The 20,108-nt window shown below is 42.9% G+C and overlaps 2 protein-coding genes across 2 annotated transcripts; one reads left to right on the forward strand and one right to left on the reverse strand.

Annotated features, from left to right (window-relative positions):
* The first annotated feature begins 770 nt into the window (after positions 1–770).
* LOC137277101 (N-acylethanolamine-hydrolyzing acid amidase-like) lies at positions 771–9,485 on the forward strand. Its single transcript, XM_067808765.1, has 11 exons — positions 771–1,019; positions 3,018–3,112; positions 4,172–4,241; positions 5,016–5,142; positions 5,953–6,052; positions 6,384–6,466; positions 7,148–7,235; positions 8,156–8,240; positions 8,434–8,499; positions 8,702–8,797; positions 9,375–9,485. The coding sequence occupies exons 1-11, from the start codon at positions 838–840 to the stop codon at positions 9,445–9,447; spliced, it is 1,065 nt and encodes a 354-aa protein (XP_067664866.1). The 5' UTR covers positions 771–837; the 3' UTR covers positions 9,448–9,485.
* A 2,090-nt stretch (positions 9,486–11,575) lies between these two features.
* Positions 11,576–19,062, reverse strand: LOC137278501 (uncharacterized). The gene is made up of 6 exons (XM_067810859.1): positions 18,913–19,062; positions 16,986–17,836; positions 16,184–16,340; positions 15,014–16,094; positions 13,991–14,208; positions 11,576–13,046 (listed from the first exon to the last, which is right to left on the reverse strand). The coding sequence occupies exons 1-6, from the start codon at positions 18,924–18,926 to the stop codon at positions 12,917–12,919; spliced, it is 2,451 nt and encodes an 816-aa protein (XP_067666960.1). The 5' UTR covers positions 18,927–19,062; the 3' UTR covers positions 11,576–12,916.
* Between the last annotated feature and the right edge of the window lie 1,046 nt (positions 19,063–20,108).

A 20,108-nucleotide genomic window follows, 5' to 3' on the forward strand; every position in this document is an offset into this window, starting at 1 on the left:
TCACAATATCTTCAACAGAGGATTGTTCGCTATGTCATCAGAAGTATGTACATTTCGTTTGTGATAGCTTTAAAATGGTAATTGGAAAAGCATAATATGTGGAAAGACATTAACAAAGACATTGACTTACACTCTATAGCTAAGGAGTCATGTAAACCTTGTTGACATACACTCTGTGGCCAAGGCGTCATGTAAACCTTGTTGACATACGCTCTGTGGCCATGTAGTCGTGTAATTGGAAAAACATAGTATGTGGAAAGACATTAACAAAGGGAGGTAATCTCACGGATTCATTTGGGAAGAAAAAGCTAAATATTGTGCGAGTCAGTTGGGCTGTTCGCTTTCTCTTAGCACTGTTCCAGAAGGGGACATTAAAATGGACTTCTAACATTGTGGGGTTGCCTTGGGGTTAAAGCGTTCACCCGTCACGCCGGAGACCTGGGTTCTCTTCCCTTTATTGGGTAAATGTACTTTGTGTGAAGCCGCTTTCTGGTACCCAGGGCTGTGATTCCTGGAATATTACTAAATGCGGCGTAAAACTAAACTCATACACTCTCCATGTCAAAAGTTCGAAGGAAATCAGCAATGACACCTGGTATTCGCAAACAGGTAAAAGGTGTTCTTCTTTAGCAGTTTCACGTTGCAAGGAACGTAGGTGTTCGTGGATGTGTGTTGAGGCATAATGTCTAACCTGTACCCAACTGAAAAGGAAACATTAATGTCTTGGTGTAAGAGATAACCTATTTAAAACACTCTTATAATACATAGATAACGCACGCGTTGTACCAGTTGACAACGTCAGGTCAGTATTTAGCCAACAACACATTTTTGTCCAAGATGGCCGGCCTCGCTAGTCTTTTTTTGTTGTTGATCATTGTACAAGGGGGCTACAGCAAACCAAGCGACCCCCAAGTCACCAAGTGGTATGATGTGGACATAGACGCCCCGGCCGACATCCGGTGGTCGAAAGTTCTTAATGACTACACCCAGTTTGTGCCAAATCTGCTGTCCACTATAAGGTGAGCTACGTACGTAATGATGCCTGTTTGTTTGTTAGTTTACGCCGCATACAACAAGAATCCTGCTATACCGCAGCGGTCTGTACATAATTTAGAACTATCTTGACCACACAATCCAGGTGTCAACAATATGAGCATCGATCTACACATTTTGGATACACATGTCAACCACGTCAGCGAGCGTGCCCACCCTATTCCGTTGGTTGCCTCTTAGGAGAACAAGAATATGTTACTGGAGATCAGAAATTTCAAGGGTGCCCATGAGGGGTATCTAGTGAGATACGGTTTAACACCATCTTACAGTCTAAGTAAACTTAGTCTCAGTGTATTTCGTTATACTACGCCACTGAGTCTAACAAAACCTAGTAGAAGGTCGCGTCAGGTAACCTTTGAGCGACAAATGGCCGTCCAATCAAACGCGAGACGGTTAAATAGATTTAACCAATCAGACAACGGCTACTATTTAGGAATCGGAGGGACGTTCAAACTATTCAAGTCACTGACAGATCTCTCCACAAACAAAAATCATTATATATACGCTTTGGGCTTTCTGTTGACATGGTTACCATTAGCTAATATTTCCACGAAATAACATCCTTGAATATTGCCAAAAACACTATTTCCAGCGACTGTTTACTCTTCGTTGTCGTGGTTGTAAGTACGCCATGTGCATCACCCGGCAGCGAGCGTACGCTAAGTAGCATTCGGAATCGTTCGGGTACGAACCTTTTCGAGATAAAAAGTTCAAAACGTATGTGCAAATGTGCACTTTCGCGATTTGGTAAGCTGTGTTCTTATTGGTCAGTCTCAAAGGTTACCTGACGCGACCTCCCATATGGTTTTGTTAGACTCAGTGGTGGAGTGTAACGGAAAGTACTGAGGATAAGTTTACTTAGACTGCGCCACCTTAATCAGTATGAACTGGATGATCATTTTATACCTGACACAAATCTTATGTACTATGAACTGTGCTGAAACCCACGAGTATGGGTATGTTACTAACAGGCAGATAATCACGCCCAGAACAATTCCTTACACATGAAAGGGATGCAACTCTTATCAGGTATAACGTATTCAAATGTACTTATAAACGGATATGAGAATGGAACGTTGCAACATGCTGGAACAAACAGTAGCAGAAATAGTCACACCGCTTTGACGACGCAATACTCCAGGTGGGAACAAAGGAAGTGGGTCTCTTACATCACACCAGGGACAGGAGTCAAACAGGTGGTGCCGCTAAAGGGTATGTTCGCCACCCTTACCCCAATCCTGACAGCTACAGTTATTTAAAGTTTTGGACAGAATACACATGGCTGAGTGTTAGAAAGGATTATTGTAAGCATGGAAAATAGTTACAAGATAAGGAATAAGGTAATGTATACCATATACCATTAAAAAAAGTTGGGGATATTTCATTTTGTGAGCATAAATCTAACCAGTGCTGATGCATATGAGAAAAGGTGATTTATATCCACACGGATGAAACATTTACAAAGGAATGGAATAAAGTGTGGCATTTCCCCTTATTTTCTCTTCATCATCTGTTTTCAGGGGCTTAATCATTTGCATTTTATCAATCTTGTAAATCCAATATCCCCTACTTTTTTGAATGGTATCTTTCAAAATGTCGAAAATCAAGGTTCGAATCCCAAATGGGATCACTTCGGATGACAGTCGTGGTATCCTGTGTATGATGCAACTGAAATGTAACGACATCCTGTGTACAAACAATGTGACTTTTTTATTGTTCTTTATTGACATGAAGTCTAACTGACAACAATTTACTGTAACCATTTCACGTTCTTGAAAAACGGAAATCCATTAATTGCAGCACGTTCACCCTGATGCATTATTTCATCATTGGCAGCCTTTTAGACACCAGGGAATTCCATCTCGTTACATGTGTAATTATAATAAGTGCCATTGTGCGAAATTGAAAGACTCTTTCTATATTTTTAGGTAAGCCTAAGTTTTGATGATGTCTCTGTGTTGCAGGCAACTTGTCCCGGTGGAAGTGATTCCGATAGCTGAGCTGATCGCTGATGATATTGAAAATCTGATTCCGAGCCCATTCGCAGAGGAATTGTTGGGTAATTTATTTTTAGATCATCATAGCAATTCTAGCATCATATTAAGCTGTGTATATTCACTTGAATCCGTAATTGGTGTTACATACAAAGCTGTATACAGTACTTGGACTGTAGCCAGTGTGTTAAGAATGGGCGACGAACGTTTCGAGAATAGCTAGCCAGGAGTGTAGCTAGAGATAATGTGACTCCATTCCGTTTTTTTTTCTTACATTCCCATTTGCTGTTCGTCTATAGTGAGACAGAGTAGAGGATGAATGTCAAGCGCATGGAGATCTCGCGTTCGGTTTAATGGACGGGGTGTTTAGGGGAGATATATTCCGTCATTGTTCGTTTGGTTTCTGTATTCTGCACATTGCCACAGTACGAGTACACTGCTATGAAGGCCGTAGAGGATACTATCCGAGTAACTCTCCATTATTGAAAAATAATGGAACCGAGGCTCACTATTTCTCAGGAATGGAGAGTTAAATGGAGAATAGTTAAATTACATTGGAAGTATTGGTAACTTAATAAGCCAGATGTAAGACAAAGAACTTTCAAGGTTTAACAACTGAAACTGGTACACATAGCCCCATTCCTGAAAAATAATGCAGCGAGCAGACAATGGAATGACGTCACCAATGTAATTTAAAATGAAGTCGTAGAACCCGGAATATCCAGCATGCTCCTGCTGGTTGATGAGCGTAAATTAGTACTTTTGATACTGTTATCTTGACTTGATTGCCTGGATCAAGGGTCACTTCCGGGTTCATTCCCCTGAATTTTGACAGACAGACCTCACTCTTTCAGTTTACTTAAGGCGAAATCGTGGACTGTATAACAAACAAAAATTACTACCATAAAACACTCACCCCAAACCATTAGTATAATAGACCATCTATAGTATAATTGACTAAAACATGTAGGAATTGCCCGCACCCCATTCCCCAATTTCTGGATTAAGGATCAAATCAAGCATATCTATACTGGATGAGAATGTGAATGTGAATATGATATTGTTTGATGAATATGCCACGGTTTTCGTTCTTACTGTAGACGTTAATTATTTATGTATTTCAGCTGTTGCAGATGGTTTCGGCATGCTGCCTGGCGACATAATCGCCCTGAACATCCTCTACGACTTGACAGCGTAAGTAGCTATTTTACTGCGGAGGTCGGAGGGGTACAGATTGGATAGTCATTTCTTGGTATAGACTTAAACATTTAACCATTTAACAACAAAACAACAAGCGCTACAACAAAGAAAAGCGTACAGCGGCCTTCAGTCGTAAATAGTTATCATGTATTTCTCCTATTGCTGGGTCGGTGAGGTAGCCTAGTGGCGAAAGAGTCCGCTCGTCACACCGAAGACCCGGGTTCAAATACCAACCTGGGTACAAGAGTGAAGGCTATTTCTGGTGTCCACGGCCATTATACTGCCGGAATATCGCGTAAAATCATACTCACTCACTCACTCGTCTGGTGCTTCCATGAGTTATATAAAAATGAAACACACCCAGTAGCTCCTTGTACAGGTCCGCCAAACGAAACCTTCAGATACCGAGTCTAAGGACCGCTCTACCGGGTCGGGTCCTGAAAACCTAAATTTGACTTACTCACAATTGTAAATCCCTTCCTCAGAAAAATGACTGAAAACGGACCTATTTAGGTGGTCATTTCGTTTTCATTTTGTATGTGAAGTTTGACGTGAGACATATCAGTTTTGTCGTCAGAGCGTGACATGAATGTGCCAAGCCAAATGCTGTTGAGTCGGCAGGTATTCATTTGCAGAGGCATGGCGCTGACTAACTGGGAAGTTTTATTGGGGAGAACCGGAATTCCTAACTACGATTATAGATTTCAGTCGAGCCCAAGGAACACCCCACTACAAAGCCCGCTTGTCAATAAATAATTATGTTACCAGATACTGCACGAGTATCGTGGCCCAAGATGGGAACGGCGTCATCTGGCACGCCCGTAACCTTGACTACTACTACGGGGACCTTCTGAGAAACATGACCATCAACGTGAACTTCCTGAGGAACAACCAGGTACGTCATGTAGTGCCATCATCTTCGACCATCGAGGGAGTCATATCTCCATTACGTCACATTAAACAATCTGGACCGACTGGACACTATAACATTACTCAACCCAGACAATGCTGTGTCATTGGAACTGTGTCTTCACAAAAGATGTGGTCAAGACTATTGAGCGGCTTCTTTAGAAGCCTTGTAGTTAGGACCTTGTTGAAGGTATGGTCGTGAATTTACCCACGGTAACTACAATACACCGAAAAGGGGAATGCGGACACCTAAAAACGTTAACAGTTAGTAAAAAACGCCTATAACAAAACAAGTGGATATAAAGAAAATGTATTCTGTTGAATACCTTATACGTTTTTGAACACAGAGTAGTAGGATCAGATTCTGGGGTTGCTTTTGGTAATGAGGGAAGACAAGGATGATATTCAATATGTTGTTGACAAGATAATTCAGTGGCGTGTATCGTTAATGAGAGACATAGGTCGGACACCCACTGACCCACTCATTTACCTTAATTCTGAGGATGTATATCAAAGATACAGTGCATGGTTACACTTAGAGTAGTTATGTCTACTTCAAACACGTCACTTTGATTGTCTGGAGCGTGAATAAGAGAGTGGAAGACAAACTTTCCAATACTGAACGAACTTAACACAAGAGTTCCCTCTCTCAACAATCACCAGGATCCGTGTGTGGGAGTTATCAATTTGGACCAGTCTGCGCTGTTTCTGATACCAGTTACCAACTACAACATTGCAGCGACAGTAATTTCTAGCTTAGTTTGGTCAAGCATAAGACGACGGTCTATACTTCCAGACGGTGTACACAGGGACCACGTACGCTGGCTATGTTGGCCTGGTGTCGGGACAACGACCTAACAACTTCACCATCACCGTCGACCAACGGGGACATCATGGTAAGACTAGCCTGTTGCTATAGAGGGGTGTGAAATGCTTGTAAAAGCGGGGTTACTTTACACATCCACATTTCTGTATACAGGGGAGGTTCGTCACGCTGAAGACCCGAGTGCCATTCTTCACTTGGGCACAATGTGCGAAGCCAGTTTCTGGTGTCCCCCGCCGTTATACTGCTGGAATATTGCTAAAAGCGGCGTAAACCTAAACTCACTCACTGTACACAGGGGAGACCTAGTTGGTTTCGATGGAGACGGATTATTCTTATTTCAAGTAAAGATATTTTCACATAAAATCATTTTTACATCATTTCAATATATCGGTGTTTTTCAGTGCACGTGGGTTACTGGTGGCAGAACATCTTAATGGCCATCCTGGATAAGAAGACGTCCTTTGTTAGCTTCCTAGTCAGACAGGTGCAGTGCACACACACGCACAAGGCTCGCACCCATACACAGCGGCAGAAGAAACAGCGACAGACGGACGGACACACACGTAGAGACAGACACAGGCAGCGACTGACAGACAGACACACGTAGCGAAAAACGGGCAGATACGTGGCGACAGACTGACAGACACATGCAGCGACAGAAGGACAGACACATGCAGCGACAGACGGACACAAACAACAAATATACACACACGACAGACATGCGTATATACAGGCAGAAACAAATGTCGCTTTCTGATTGGCTCAGCGCTATTCTATTATTTTCAGTGTACCCCGCTTACTGGCAATGAATTATTTTCAATGTGCAATTACTTTCTGGTGCTTCATGGTACTACTTTGAATAACATTGAATCAAGCATCAAGCACGGAAATTACCGATGTTTTGCGATTACCGATGTTTTGCGACTGAAAATCGATGGAAGGGAGAAAACAGCTGCAAACAGCTCAAAATTAAAATTAAGGTGTTAGGTAAGATAAATACGTTGTTCACCGGTCCCCTCGCGACCAGTGAACAACTTATATGTACACCAAAGATGCAATTATATTCCCTCTTTTCATTATAAATTTGATTGTTACTGTGCCAGCTGGACTTAAAATACAAGCTCACGTAATTAAACATGTATGATGTTTCGTATTCCACAACCAGGTGCTGGAGACGAACACAGGGTTTCGGGATGCAGTGGAGAAACTGTCGATCACGCCCATACACGCCCCTGTCTACTACATTGTTGGAGGTAGGAGGTGTATCGTGTGGTGTAACGTTCCCCAGTTCACACGCTCCTGTGGCAAGGGAGCCAAAGCTAACTGAATGCAAAATCCTAGTTTTCGCCCTTGTCCCATCCTCGGTATCTCCAGGGTATACTTTCCGATAAGTCTTCACTATACCCAGGATGCATCCACGGCTCGGCCCGATAATTTAATCTAGCCAATCAGCTAAGCAGCCGTTACAACCGAGCTTGCCGTGTCAACATAGATAGAGGTCGCAGCTGCGAAGGGATCATACAGACAAACTGACAGGTCCCATACTTCCAAAAATATATACAAGAACCCCTTCTACCTCTTTCAGAGAACTCCTGCCTCGTTTGTGTTGCAACGTTTGATCAGTTAGATAATTTAAGAAGCGAAAATGAGTTGTTATTGGTCCGCTCAACTTCCCTGTGTAGACACCTGATTGGATAAAAAGGCTGTCAAGGGTAGATGCATCCAGGGTATGGCGGAGGCTCGGATCACATACCCTAGAGATGCCCTTGTCCAGTTAGGTTGGAATTTCCTCGCTCGATCCACCGGCGGCTTTTACAAGACCTCTTACAAGTCTCTTCTGTGTCCACCTTTTGGCCAACCAGATTTGCCTATCATGTCACTTGCATTTGCTCCAAACAACGGCGGCGTCCAGTGAAGAGGATCAGATCATTTGCTATGGAGCGGGCTTTACTTGGCCAAGACCCCCAGCTTATTTGGAGCAACATATGGTTGCAGTCTGACGATGCCAAGATGACCATACACAAGTCATCTGTAGCGAGTCTTGCAAATGGCCATAAACTGACCTAAATTTTGAGTCAAGCAGTTACAGGGTACTCTCGTTACACTGTCATCCCTTATTCACAGCGTCCTTTCATGTTTCTATAGAGAATAGAGGTAAATGTCTCTTCCCCAGGTGTGAATCAAGGAGAGGGTGTGGTCATTACACGTGATCGCATGACAGCTGTGGATCTGATGTACATGAACCCAGCTCAGGGGAAGTGAGTAGTGTCCTCGTTCTATAATGGCAACACTATGCAAGTCGACTCCCACACATCTTCACCTTTTGTTTAGTGTGGTGTGACAAATTTGGAAATCGTATTAACAATGAAGGCCAATTAAGGAAATAAGGAGATTACAGAAAAAATGATAAATACAATATTTTGTAAGGTTCGTTCAACGTTCATTTTGCAGATTTTATGTCCTTGAGACGAACTATGACAACTGGACCACGCCCCCTCCCTACGACAATGACAGGAGGTAGGGTTACAGTGCATGTTTGGGATGTTAAACGATGCTAAGGTTTAACGTGTCTACACCACAGGGACAGGGTATCTTCACAGAATCGATTCCTCAAGTGGGTACACTGTGTGAAGCTCAGTTCCAGTTGACTTCTCTACATGGGCTCGTTTGTCCTGTGTAATATCCAGAATGTTGATCTTATTCATTTACCCATCCACAGAGCTGTTGCTGAGAAGACTATGAATGCCTTGGGACCACATGGAGTTAACAAACAGTCTTTGTTTAACGTTATATCAACACGACCAGTCATGAATGAGTAAGTGCCAGCTATACATGGAAAATAGGTTTGGACGATGTAACATAACACTTGGACAACATGGACTCTGTGATGGTGTTGCAGCCCCTGGTCAGACACCAAATTTTACATGTGGAAATGTGTTTAAAAAGTTCTAGCCATTGTCAAGTTATGATCACAATATTACAGTAATTCAGGCTGAAGTCTAAAAGGCAGGGAGGAAACTATGCATTTGACATTATTAGAAATACGTACCTTTGTAGATCCGCGCGAGAACTGGTCTGGAGTTGCAGATGCTTGTCGTAAAAGGCGACTAACGGGCACGGGTGGTCGGGCTTGCTGACGTGATGGACATATGTCATCGTATCCCAGCTGCGCAGATCGATCATAGAATTGTCTGGTCCAGACTCGTGATAGATTATTTACAGCCTGCCGTCATTTATCTCGAATATCGAAAGAGAACGGTGTTTAACAAAATATGTTAGAAAGACTAACATTGTTTCAACCTGCAAGACTTAAAGGCAAGGAGGAAACGCGCGTATTTAAAGTTATTGGGACTACCAGCAATGTTTAACTCTCCAAGTCTTGCACGTTCCAGGAACACCACGTACAGTATGGTGATGAGCGCTGGTCAGCCGGCACTGTACAGTGCATGGGTCAGATGGCCGTGAACAACTCTGGACACGCAGCAATAAATGTCTCATATTTCTGTGTTTGTGTGTCGATGTTTAGGATACATATCTGTAAACATACAACCCACGTAGTCATGACGTCTGAACACAGTGGCGGTTTCTTAACATAAATCAGAATGTATACGCGGTCTTACACATTCGTCAGAGTTAATAAATTTTATATCTAACTCTCAGGTGCTACACTTTAGTCACAGCCAAAATGTCTAAACAATCAGGTGTTATATATCAGTCACAGCTAAGATGTCTAAACACTTTTGTCCTACACATCCGTCACAGCCAATGTGTCTGGACACTCATGTCCTACACGTCCGTCACAACCAAGATGTCTAGACACTCAGGTACTACACATCCGTCACAACCAAGATGTCTACACGCTCTGGTCCTACACATCCGTCACAGCGAAGATGTCTAGACACTCATGTCCTACACATCCGTCACAGCCAAGATGTCTACACACTCATGTCCTACACATCCGTTACAACCAAGATGTTTAAACACTCATGTCCTACACATCCGTTACAACCAAGATGTCTAGACACTCATGTCCTACACATCCGTTACAACCTGTCCTACACGTCCGTCACAACCAAGATGTTTAAACACTCATGTCCTACACATCCGTTACAACCAAGATGTTTAAACACTCATGTCCTACACATCCGTCACAACCAAGATGTTTAAACACTCATGTCATACACATCCGTTACAACCAAGATGTTTAAACACTCATGTCCTACACATCCGTCACAACCAAGATGTCTAGACACTCATGTCCTACACATCTGTTACAACCAAGATGTTTAAACACTCATGTCCTACACATCCGTCACAACCAAAATGTTTAAACACTCATGTCCTACACGTCCGTCACAACCAAGATGTTTAAACACTCATGTCCTACACATCCGTCACAACCAAGATGTTTAAACACTCATGTCCTACACATCCGTTACAACCAAGATGTTTAAACACTCATGTCCTACACATCCGTCACAACCAAGATGTTTAAACACTCATGTCCTACACATCCGTTACAACCAAGATGTCTAGACACTCATGTCCTACACATCCGTTACAACCAAGATGTTTAAACACTCATGTCCTACACATCCGTCACAACCAAAATGTTTAAACACTCATGTCCTACACATCCGTCACAACCAAGATGTTTAAACACTCATGTCCTACACATCCGTCACAACCAAGATGTTTAAACACTCATGTCCTACACATCCGTCACAACCAAGATGTTTAAACACTCATGTCCTACACATCCGTCACAACCAAAATGTTTAAACACTCATGTCCTACACATCCGTCACAACCAAGATGTTTAAACACTCATGTCCTACACATCCGTCACAACCAAGATGTTTAAACACTCATGTCCTAGACATCCGTCACAACCAAGATGTCTAGACACTCAGGTCCTACACATCCGTTACAACCAAGATGTTTAAACACTCATGTCATACACATCCGTCACAACCAAGATGTTTAAACACTCATGTCCTACATATCCGTTACAACCAAGATGTTTAAACACTCATGTCCTACACATCCGTCATAACCAAGATGTCTAGACACTCATGTCCTACACATCCGTCACAACCAAGATGTTTAAACACTCATGTCCTACACATTCGTCACAACCAAGATGTTTAAACACTCATGTCCTACACATCCGCCACAACCAAGATGTCTATACACTCTGGTCCTACACATCCGTCACAACCAAGACGTCTACACACTCTGGTCCTACACATCCGTCACAGCCAAGATGTCTAAACACTCAGGTCCTACACGTCCGTCACAACCAATGTGTCTGAACACTCTGGTCTTACACATCCGTCACAGCCAATGTGTCTAAACACTCAGGTTCTACACATCCGTCACAGATAATGTGTCTAAACACTCTGGTCTTACACATCCGTCACACCCAATGTGTCTAAACACTCAGGTTCTACACATCCGTCACACATAATGTGTCTAAACACTCAGGTCCTACACATCCACCACAGCCAAGATGTCTAAACACTCAGGTCAAACACATCAAGCACAACCAATTAAGGCGTTTAAACAGCCAAGCCTGGGTGAACACAAGACGTTCTTGGGTGAAGTATGTTTATTGTCAAAAGCAGTTTTAACAGTCATCACAGGTCACTAGTATTGACAGATTCCAAAAGGTACAATTAAGAAAACCTCTTCAAGGTCTGTTATTGGTTTGGCACATGCAGAAATATCAATAATAGGTTCGTTATGTCTTAACAAGATATTAATAAAACCACATAAACTACCCACCCCTAGAAAGAAATCCAGTTAAATGATATAAATATATTCAAAACCAAACCTGTGTTAGCGACATGATTTTCGCTATGTCTGGTCCCTAAACTACCTGATCACAACATTCCTGTATACATATCATAAAACACCTGCCTACTAGGCGAACAACGACGGTCAGTAAATATTCATAATCACATCTGAACCTTCATCAGAAAGTATTACTGAGCCAGATGAAATTAATTTGATTTGAAGCAAAATAGTGAATTATTTAAAAAAATAAATACACGTTCTTATTTGATCGCCAATCTGTGCAAAAACGAATACATTAAAAGTACTAGCTTTTTACATACTGATCTTGAAATGAAAGGATAAATGTCTGTTCTCACTATTAAGAAAACTTATACTGCCTGGAAATACTAGAAAAGAAAACAAAACCGTCAAGGGCATGTAACTCTTCAACTTGTCATTCATTAACCATTAATGATAAACGTACTGTCGAGCAAAAGATAGGTTTAAAAGCATATCAGTTAGTCGATTCAGCTGAAACGAGTGTCATGTAGACAAAAGACATCATATTAGTGATTGTGGGTGTATCTCAGAACTGCACCTACATCATGGCGGTCGTGTTAATGATCGCTGTCATGCTGACCTCAACACTCCAACACCAATGCTCAACAATGCCCAGAGTCTTTAGATGTGACCCGAAAGAGTGATAAACGACTCCTAAAATGATTAGAGGACGCAACTTGCAGCCTAGAATTGTGACGACTAGTACCACTGGACATCTCGTAACTGTGTGACTACGAAAAACATACATATACATGAATAACAAGTAATATTGTCTGTAATAATTTCCTTTTCATAACGCTACCCGGTAGATTTTGAACATCGACTAGGAATATCGACCTAGGAAACTCCGTTGACCTTGTTTCCGATCAAACGCTAATATCTCCAAAACACATCGCAATTTCTCGATGACACAAGAGCAGTTTGTTTCTATGCACTAAATTCTAACCATTGTTATGTGCCAAAATAACGCCCGGGGCAGAGTTTCTGAAAGAAAAACATGCCCATATGTTCAATCAATGAAATACGGTAATGCTTCTTGTCGTGTTCACAAAGTTCTTAGCTCTTCACCGTGGCGTTTATCGTGCAGCAATCACAGCTACTCTGTTATCGCATCATCAAGTAGTCTGTTCATATCGTCCACACTGTCGCTGCTGCTGTCGACGATGCCGAGATTTGCCAGGTCTTCGACTACACGAATGAGATATTCTGGGTCAGGGTACCCGTATCTGAAATACGAGATAAACCACATCACATCGAGATAAACCACACCGTGTCGATATAAACCACACAACGTCGAGCTAAACCACACCACGTCGAAATAAACCACATCACGTCGAGCCAAAGCACACCATGTCGAGATAAACCACATCACGTCGAGCCAAAGCACACCATGTCGAGGTAACCACATCACGTCGAGTTAAACCACACCGCGTCGAGATTAACCAAATCACGCGTCTGCCACCAAACGTGATGACACTTTAATGCTTTTAAAACTATATATTATGATTTCGATGAAATTAAGATAACTACATTTATAAACAATAAGATAAAAGAGTCTGAGTGAAGTGGGAGGTTCGGACTGAAACCTTGACCTCCTTCATTTAGGGCTGTGGCATCACAGATACCGTTTGCGAAAAGGTATATGTACTACTGGTACTAGTGAGGAAACAACTGCCACCTTTATGCAGCTGAATTGCACCAGGACCATGCATCACATTGCTGAAAAGCATCTGCAAATATCGTGTATGTGAACATCTGAGTTGTGGTGTAAAGGTTTGTGAAGAATTCACCAATTTTCACTTGGTTTTTCATCATTGTCACCACTGGCCTTCCTGTCCTGTGCCCATACTGGTGACTTTCACCAACGTCAAAAAACGTCCACCTCATTGTGCAAACCCTTCAACATTAGTCTGACACGGGTGATGCAGCTGAAATAGTGTTCAGCGTGATGTCCGTTACCACCAACCCCTTAAGGCGCTGATGCAGCTAAGGTCGTGATAGAATTATATTTTTGGCCATGTTCTAAGACACATTTTTCTTGTCTCTGAGTGAGGAGCAAGTCAACAGTAAATTCAGTGTTCAAACTGTGGCTAAATTATCGTTTGAAAGAAAATTTAATCGTTATAATCATTGTTTTACGCCAGATGCCTGATACACCGTGTTCACTCACACTTCGGGTCCACCGTCCTGGCTCGTCTTGTGCATGATGTGATCCCATTTAACCACATCCGGTTGACCTGTGGTAAGTGATCTTCCGACTGTGAATATCAGTTTCCTGTCAAATGCCACCTTGAGCATGCGCAATACCTTCCTGCCCGTTTCGTTGTCAGGTAGGAAGGCCCGTCGATTTACACCTCGGTAGAACCTCCCGGGGTGTGGGTGGTCGTCCTTTAAATACGAACAACACAACAGGTTGAATAAGACACGGTGGTGGTCTGTGAATATAATTGAATCTGGACAAGTCAATTCTGTGATCAGCATCATGATTAGAATCTATACAGTTGGAATAAGATTTAACCACGTTAGCGAGCCTGATCGTCCAACACCATATAACCTAGATTAGACAAGGTGTGGCTGGTGATATTGCCCTTGGCGACTGGGATTATTCTCCACCTTAACAAAAACATATTCTTATAGGATGGAAGGAGGCAGCGGTTTTGCGCCAGAACTACATACATCATATACACCACAACTGTGAATCTAGACCTTCTAAAGAAGTAAATGATAGTGTGATGCCTTCTAGCTACCCATGTAACATTGTCACATTACAATCAGTCAGTGTTACGACTTCTATGGAATAATAAGGTGGTCCCTGTGGGGATGCTGGAATTGGTGGTGTGGGGTAGGGGCATTGGAATTGCAGGCGTCGCGGGTGTTGGAACTGAAGGGCCGGGGCGCTGGTGTTGCAGTTAATCCCTCTGAAAAACACAGGTTTTTCGTGGAGATTACGGTTTGCAGTTGGTGCCCTGCAAACGATGGTGGTGGCAAGATGACCAGGCTGTCAGTGCTCATGCTAACTGCTTACAACATCAATCACTGGATTGTCTGGTTTATACACATGCCGCCGTCTTTATGGATCGAATATTGCTGGGACAGCTGCAACATACAGAGACAGATTCACATGCACAAACACGCACACGCACGCGCACACGCACATGCACGCGGGTGGCAAGAAGACAAAGTAAAAACTTGCCGTCTGTATTCCTCCTGGAATGGAGTAAGTGATGACAATAACGCCGACGTCCTCGAATCCTGACACGTGGCAGTGGTCAAATGTAGCAACTGTCATCGTTCCGGGAGGTTGATTGCCCCGCTGGATCAAGTTTTCATCTATTGACGGCTCAAACTCTACCGCTGTTATTACTCCATCATCATCAACATCACTATATGTATCTTGATAAAAGCCTGCTTCGTCAGGGTAACCATCACCTGCTGCTTCGTCATAATCTTCATATTTGGCGGGCGCAACACGGACAGATTTGTAGGATGATAATGGAAATTCTTCTTCGTCATCAAAGTCTGTACCTCCAGCTTCAGCCCCCAATTTTGGATATATATCAAGTTCAAAGTCACCAGCTTTCTCTCCAATAGCTTTCTCTTCGTTCTCTTCCTCTAGAAGGGTGAAATCAGCAACACGTTCCCGCAGCTGATTCAGTTGCGACTCCTTGTCACTCTTGCTTTCTGCATTTCTCGAGCTGCTTTCTATTTCATCATCTTCAGTTATCGTGAGATCCTGCAGTGGAGACGTGTCTCGCAGAGGGAATCCAACAGGCTCGGGTAAAGACGCCATGGACAGGGATTTTACAACCGGCATTGAGATCGGCGAGTCACTGACATGATTTATGGATTTTTTAGACTGTGTAATTAACCTCTGTATCCGGTCTTCCCTGGATTGTGTAGGGATGTCCTCGTCCACCTTTAGCGAAAGGGCGGGTAACACGGGAACGCCTCCAGCAGGAGCTTTTGTGTGTGGCATGGTAACCACAGACTGTGTTGGGCGTGACTTCTGTGGTGGAGATTTGTTTTCTGACCATGCTGCACTTGCATCCACTGTTGCCATGTTCATCCCGAAGACACCAGCTTTAGGCTGGCTTGGGTGCATCTGTGCTGTACTTGGGTACATTCCGAGAGGACCAGATGAGTAGTCAGTACCCACCTGTGCTATACCTGGGTACACATCATGAGTAGACACATGACCTGGGTGTGCGGTGAACGCATACGGATCCACGTCTGTCTCACTGGTGTCAGACTCATCCTCCGAGCTTGGTTCATCACTGTAATTTGAAGCAATATAATTTTAGATCACAATATCGATCGATCGAGAGAGAGAGTAAGTACAACACGAATACTTATATACTTGTACCTGAGACTACAGGTGGTCTCGCAGATGACCTTAAAGTAATCGTTGATGTCATTGTCCAGACTGACGAAGTCGACCTCCTCCAGAGACAGAGGACGATGCCGACACAAAGTCCTCACAGCAGCCTCGATGGACTCCTCAGCAGTGCCACGGCCATGGCCTGTCAGTTGGAAATAGACAAGAAACTGTCACAATTGAATTGTATGTACAACAAAGGACGCGTTTATACGTGAGACCGGAAACGAATTCTAGACATGTAAACTGTATAATAGTCCTAACGAAGTCAGGGAGTTAGTGCTACATCAGTATACATGGTTAGCCCACTAGATCACCGTGTGTCAGCAACAGGTGGAAGAAAATGCGGGTCTAACACGCTTATCTCTTTGGTGAACCCACATGCTCCTGTTTGGGACCGACACACCAAGAAACATAACTTGTGCGAACAGGAATTGAAACCAGTGAATATTTCTTTCTGGGCTAAGTCTACAAAGCTGAAGGCGACTTGAGCCACCCGCCCCCACTTCAAAATCAGAATCTGATGAAAACGGGGATGACCTACTCAATGACCTCTGGTTGATCAGACTTTGAAAATAAAACATTTGAAGTGAGTGAGTGGCAATATAACAAAAAGGAATTCTTCATAATCTAGAGATATGGATGATGAAATATCATTGTTAATGTTAATGTTAAATTGTTTAAACTCTAGTGTATGCTTCAAATATACACAAAAGGAACGATCCCGATAGGATCATCTCATTTTAGATTTTTCCGATGTGAATGAGTATAACTACTGTTACTGCCTTACCTGTTCCAAGAAGCGGGATAGCAATTCGGCTGAGGTCCTTGTCGTCAGCCTTTTTGTACACATTCCTATATAGTTTTTTCAGGGTCTTCAACCAGTTTCTACCCTTAGAGTCATAGTAGGGGCAGATAACCGCCTGAAGCACGTACTTAAAGGGAAAGTCGTCGTTTTTCATATGGACTGTGTACACGTTCCCATCCCGCAGGACGCCTTTAGATACTCGACGTCTCTCTCTTTTCTTCTTGAACTCCTCTCCACCCGGGAGATTACACAAAGATCGGGTCACCATGCTCATGTCGGACGCTCTGGGAGACTCGCCTGTCACCACGGCATCGGCCTTGACCTTTGTAATGTCACCGACGTACGTTCTGATACTGACGCCATGTTTTGTTGTGAAAGATTTCTCAGTGGATGGTATTTTAGCAGTGGGTGGAGTTGAAAAGGATGAAAACGGGGAATGGCTGAACTTATTTGGAGAAGGCATTGAGGCCGCAAAAGCAGAATTATAGTACTGTTTTTTGTAAGGAAAGTCTTCCCTTCTAGAAACAGTCGGAGAAGCATTTCCATTTTTTGATGGGAATGATGTCTTTTGTTTTCCGGGGTTTGTCTGTCTCTTTTTGTCAAAGTTGGCAGAAGAGGAGAATGGTGAGTCAGATAGGCTCCCGTTGGATGTGTTTGAAGGACTGGCATTGCTCACATATAGCTCGCTCTCAACATCCTCCGCACTGTCAGCCAAGATCTGGCCACGTGTTGTTGCCGGACTGCCTGTGATGTCCCTGACTTCGTCTTCCTGAGATGCCTGGTATACGTCCTCACACGAGGATGATTTATCCAATGACCGCTGGCCCCTCGGACTTGGGAAATAAAGGGACACTGAGTGAGTGGCATCGTAGCAACATACCAAAAAGGAATTCTTTCAGATCTATATATATACGACGTGGTTGATGAAGTATCGTTATCAAAAATCGTTTAAACTGTACGATCTGTTCAAATCTTCAAGAAAAGGAACGAACCACTTCATACATCTCAAATTACACATTTGAGCTTCGTGTTTCCATTTCTGTTGATGGTTTTATCACCTTTTCCCACAAATAATCAATTTAATATACCCTACTTCAATAGAAATAGAAATACTAATTTAAATACCATATTCCCATTTACTACGGGTAGTCGTTTCCTTGAACATATCATCACTATACAATTCCACATGCTGTTACGACACCATCTCCCCACTTCAACTTGAATGTCATGAACACTCACACCAGACGGCGAGAGGGGGATTTCCCGTGGGGATTCCCCTTGAGGGAGCAATGGTCTGAATGAAACTGTCCTTCGACGCAGACGATAGTGTTTCAGGTTGTCTACATTGTCCAAGGAATGAGGGTTGTAGCTATAACCTTAGACTAAGGTTTAGTCTCTGAATATATATAATTTTGATAGTATCAAACAAACCCATTTTAATTGAAAAGGAGCCTAAGGGGGACCAGAGATTCAGAACATGAGAAATCTAGACTTGCTTCATTTAAGGCTTTAGCACTACAGAGAAGGCTTGGCGGTAGGCAAAATAATAACATAATGTGGTTCAGGGATTGTGAGACAGACTACTATAACCTCACAACCACTGCAATATTCAGGACCTTTATCGCCAGCGATGTACTAAGGGGGACAACTCTGTGATAAAATCAGCAGCAGTGACAGGCGTTTTGTCTGAACTCAAGACGATTAAATTTTCAATACATGTAAAACAAATAAAACAGAAACATGGTAAACGATATTATGACGATGTAGAAGAACGTATGCATGAAGCATGCATGTTTGTGTATGTGTATACATGTTTGTGTATGTGTATGTAACCGCCATTCCTAATGCTGATGTTGCTCACTGACAGCTTCGGCTGGGCCAGCACAGGAAGCAGTGAAGTATCTCCTACCTGTCGGGGTCCATTGTGTATTCTTCCGGGCTCGTAAATGTAGGAAATGTTCATGAACAAAACATACCCTGTCACACGACGCTAGTCGGTAATGACATCACTTGAGTTTCTGGGAAAATGCAGGACAGAAACGAAAGCGAAAGTAGGACTGGTCGCAGCACTGATAATCAATGCAAAACAACATGCCCATGATAAACCACGTGACATCAACATGCTGGATGTCGTGGGATGGGATTTATGGTGCTGTTGCAAATTCTGTGTTATGCAGGATACGTACAAAGCACGGAGTCAGGGTGCTAGCCATACAGACACTGCCCCTGAGCGTACCCGCTGTAGCCTATACTTGGACCGCTTCCGTCGTGGTGTGGATAAAGTGTCTGGAGAGAGGAATGAATACTGGGCCTACTATCTCCTCGAGCGTTCACCCTTTAGGGATAAAACATGGAATCGGCTCACAGGCAGCATCTGAGAGTGAGCGAGGTGCTGGTCAATATTTTACCGTGGTTTATTATTATTATTATTTATTATATTATTTATAATATTTATTATTATTATTATTACCGTTTGTTTATTATTTAACGCCACACTCAACAATATTCCAGCCATATGACGGCGGTCGGGAAACAATCGTGCATGGACCAGACAAACAACTGATCGGAATCATGAGAATCAATCAGTGAGCCTAACTACCCGATACCGTTAGTCGCCCCTTACGACAAACGTGGGTTACTGAAGTCCAAATCTAACCCAGATCTTCACGGATTTCTACCGTAGTGTTGTACTATACGACTACTAAACCAACACATGCACACGCACGCGCACACATGTAAAGAATAACGTTAAACCCAATTTCACCTCACCTACATCCAGTAATGTACGTACAAGTAAACAGACTTGTATTTTATTGGTATGTTCAACCGTACGATATTACTTGGTGAGAGCAGAGACCACATAATAGAGGGCTCTATTATATGGTCTCTGGTGAGAGGAATAAAACAAGTGCTGTTTTTCTGTATTTTCCGTACAGTATTCACAGACAAACCCCATATGCCCCAAAATGTTCTGTCCCTTACAAACATCGGCATAAATATGAGCTGTTTGTATGTTATGGTATTACGGCCATTCCTGTCCCACGACTCTCTCAGCAGTGATCCTGTTCCCAATCCCCGAATCCCATTACTTCAGTGCAGTTCTTT

This window comes from Haliotis asinina, chromosome 3 (genome assembly GCF_037392515.1).
Source record: "Haliotis asinina isolate JCU_RB_2024 chromosome 3, JCU_Hal_asi_v2, whole genome shotgun sequence".
In the NCBI taxonomy this organism is placed as follows: Eukaryota; Metazoa; Mollusca; class Gastropoda; order Lepetellida; family Haliotidae; genus Haliotis; species Haliotis asinina.

Coding starts and splice junctions, on each gene's coding strand:
- LOC137278501 (XM_067810859.1), bottom strand. Junction 16,341..16,985: donor TATCCCGCTTCTTGGAACAG/GTAAGGCAGTAA, acceptor TCCAACTGACAG/GCCATGGCCGTGGCACTGCT. Junction 16,095..16,183: donor GAGACCACCTGTAGTCTCAG/GTACAAGTATAT, acceptor TTCAAATTACAG/TGATGAACCAAGCTCGGAGG.
- LOC137277101 (XM_067808765.1), top strand. CDS start 838: ATGGCCGGCCTCGCTAGTCTTTTTTTGTTGTTGATCATTGTACAAGGG. Junction 6,053..6,383: donor CGACCAACGGGGACATCATG/GTAAGACTAGCC, acceptor GGTGTTTTTCAG/TGCACGTGGGTTACTGGTGG. Junction 8,241..8,433: donor ATGAACCCAGCTCAGGGGAA/GTGAGTAGTGTC, acceptor TTCATTTTGCAG/ATTTTATGTCCTTGAGACGA.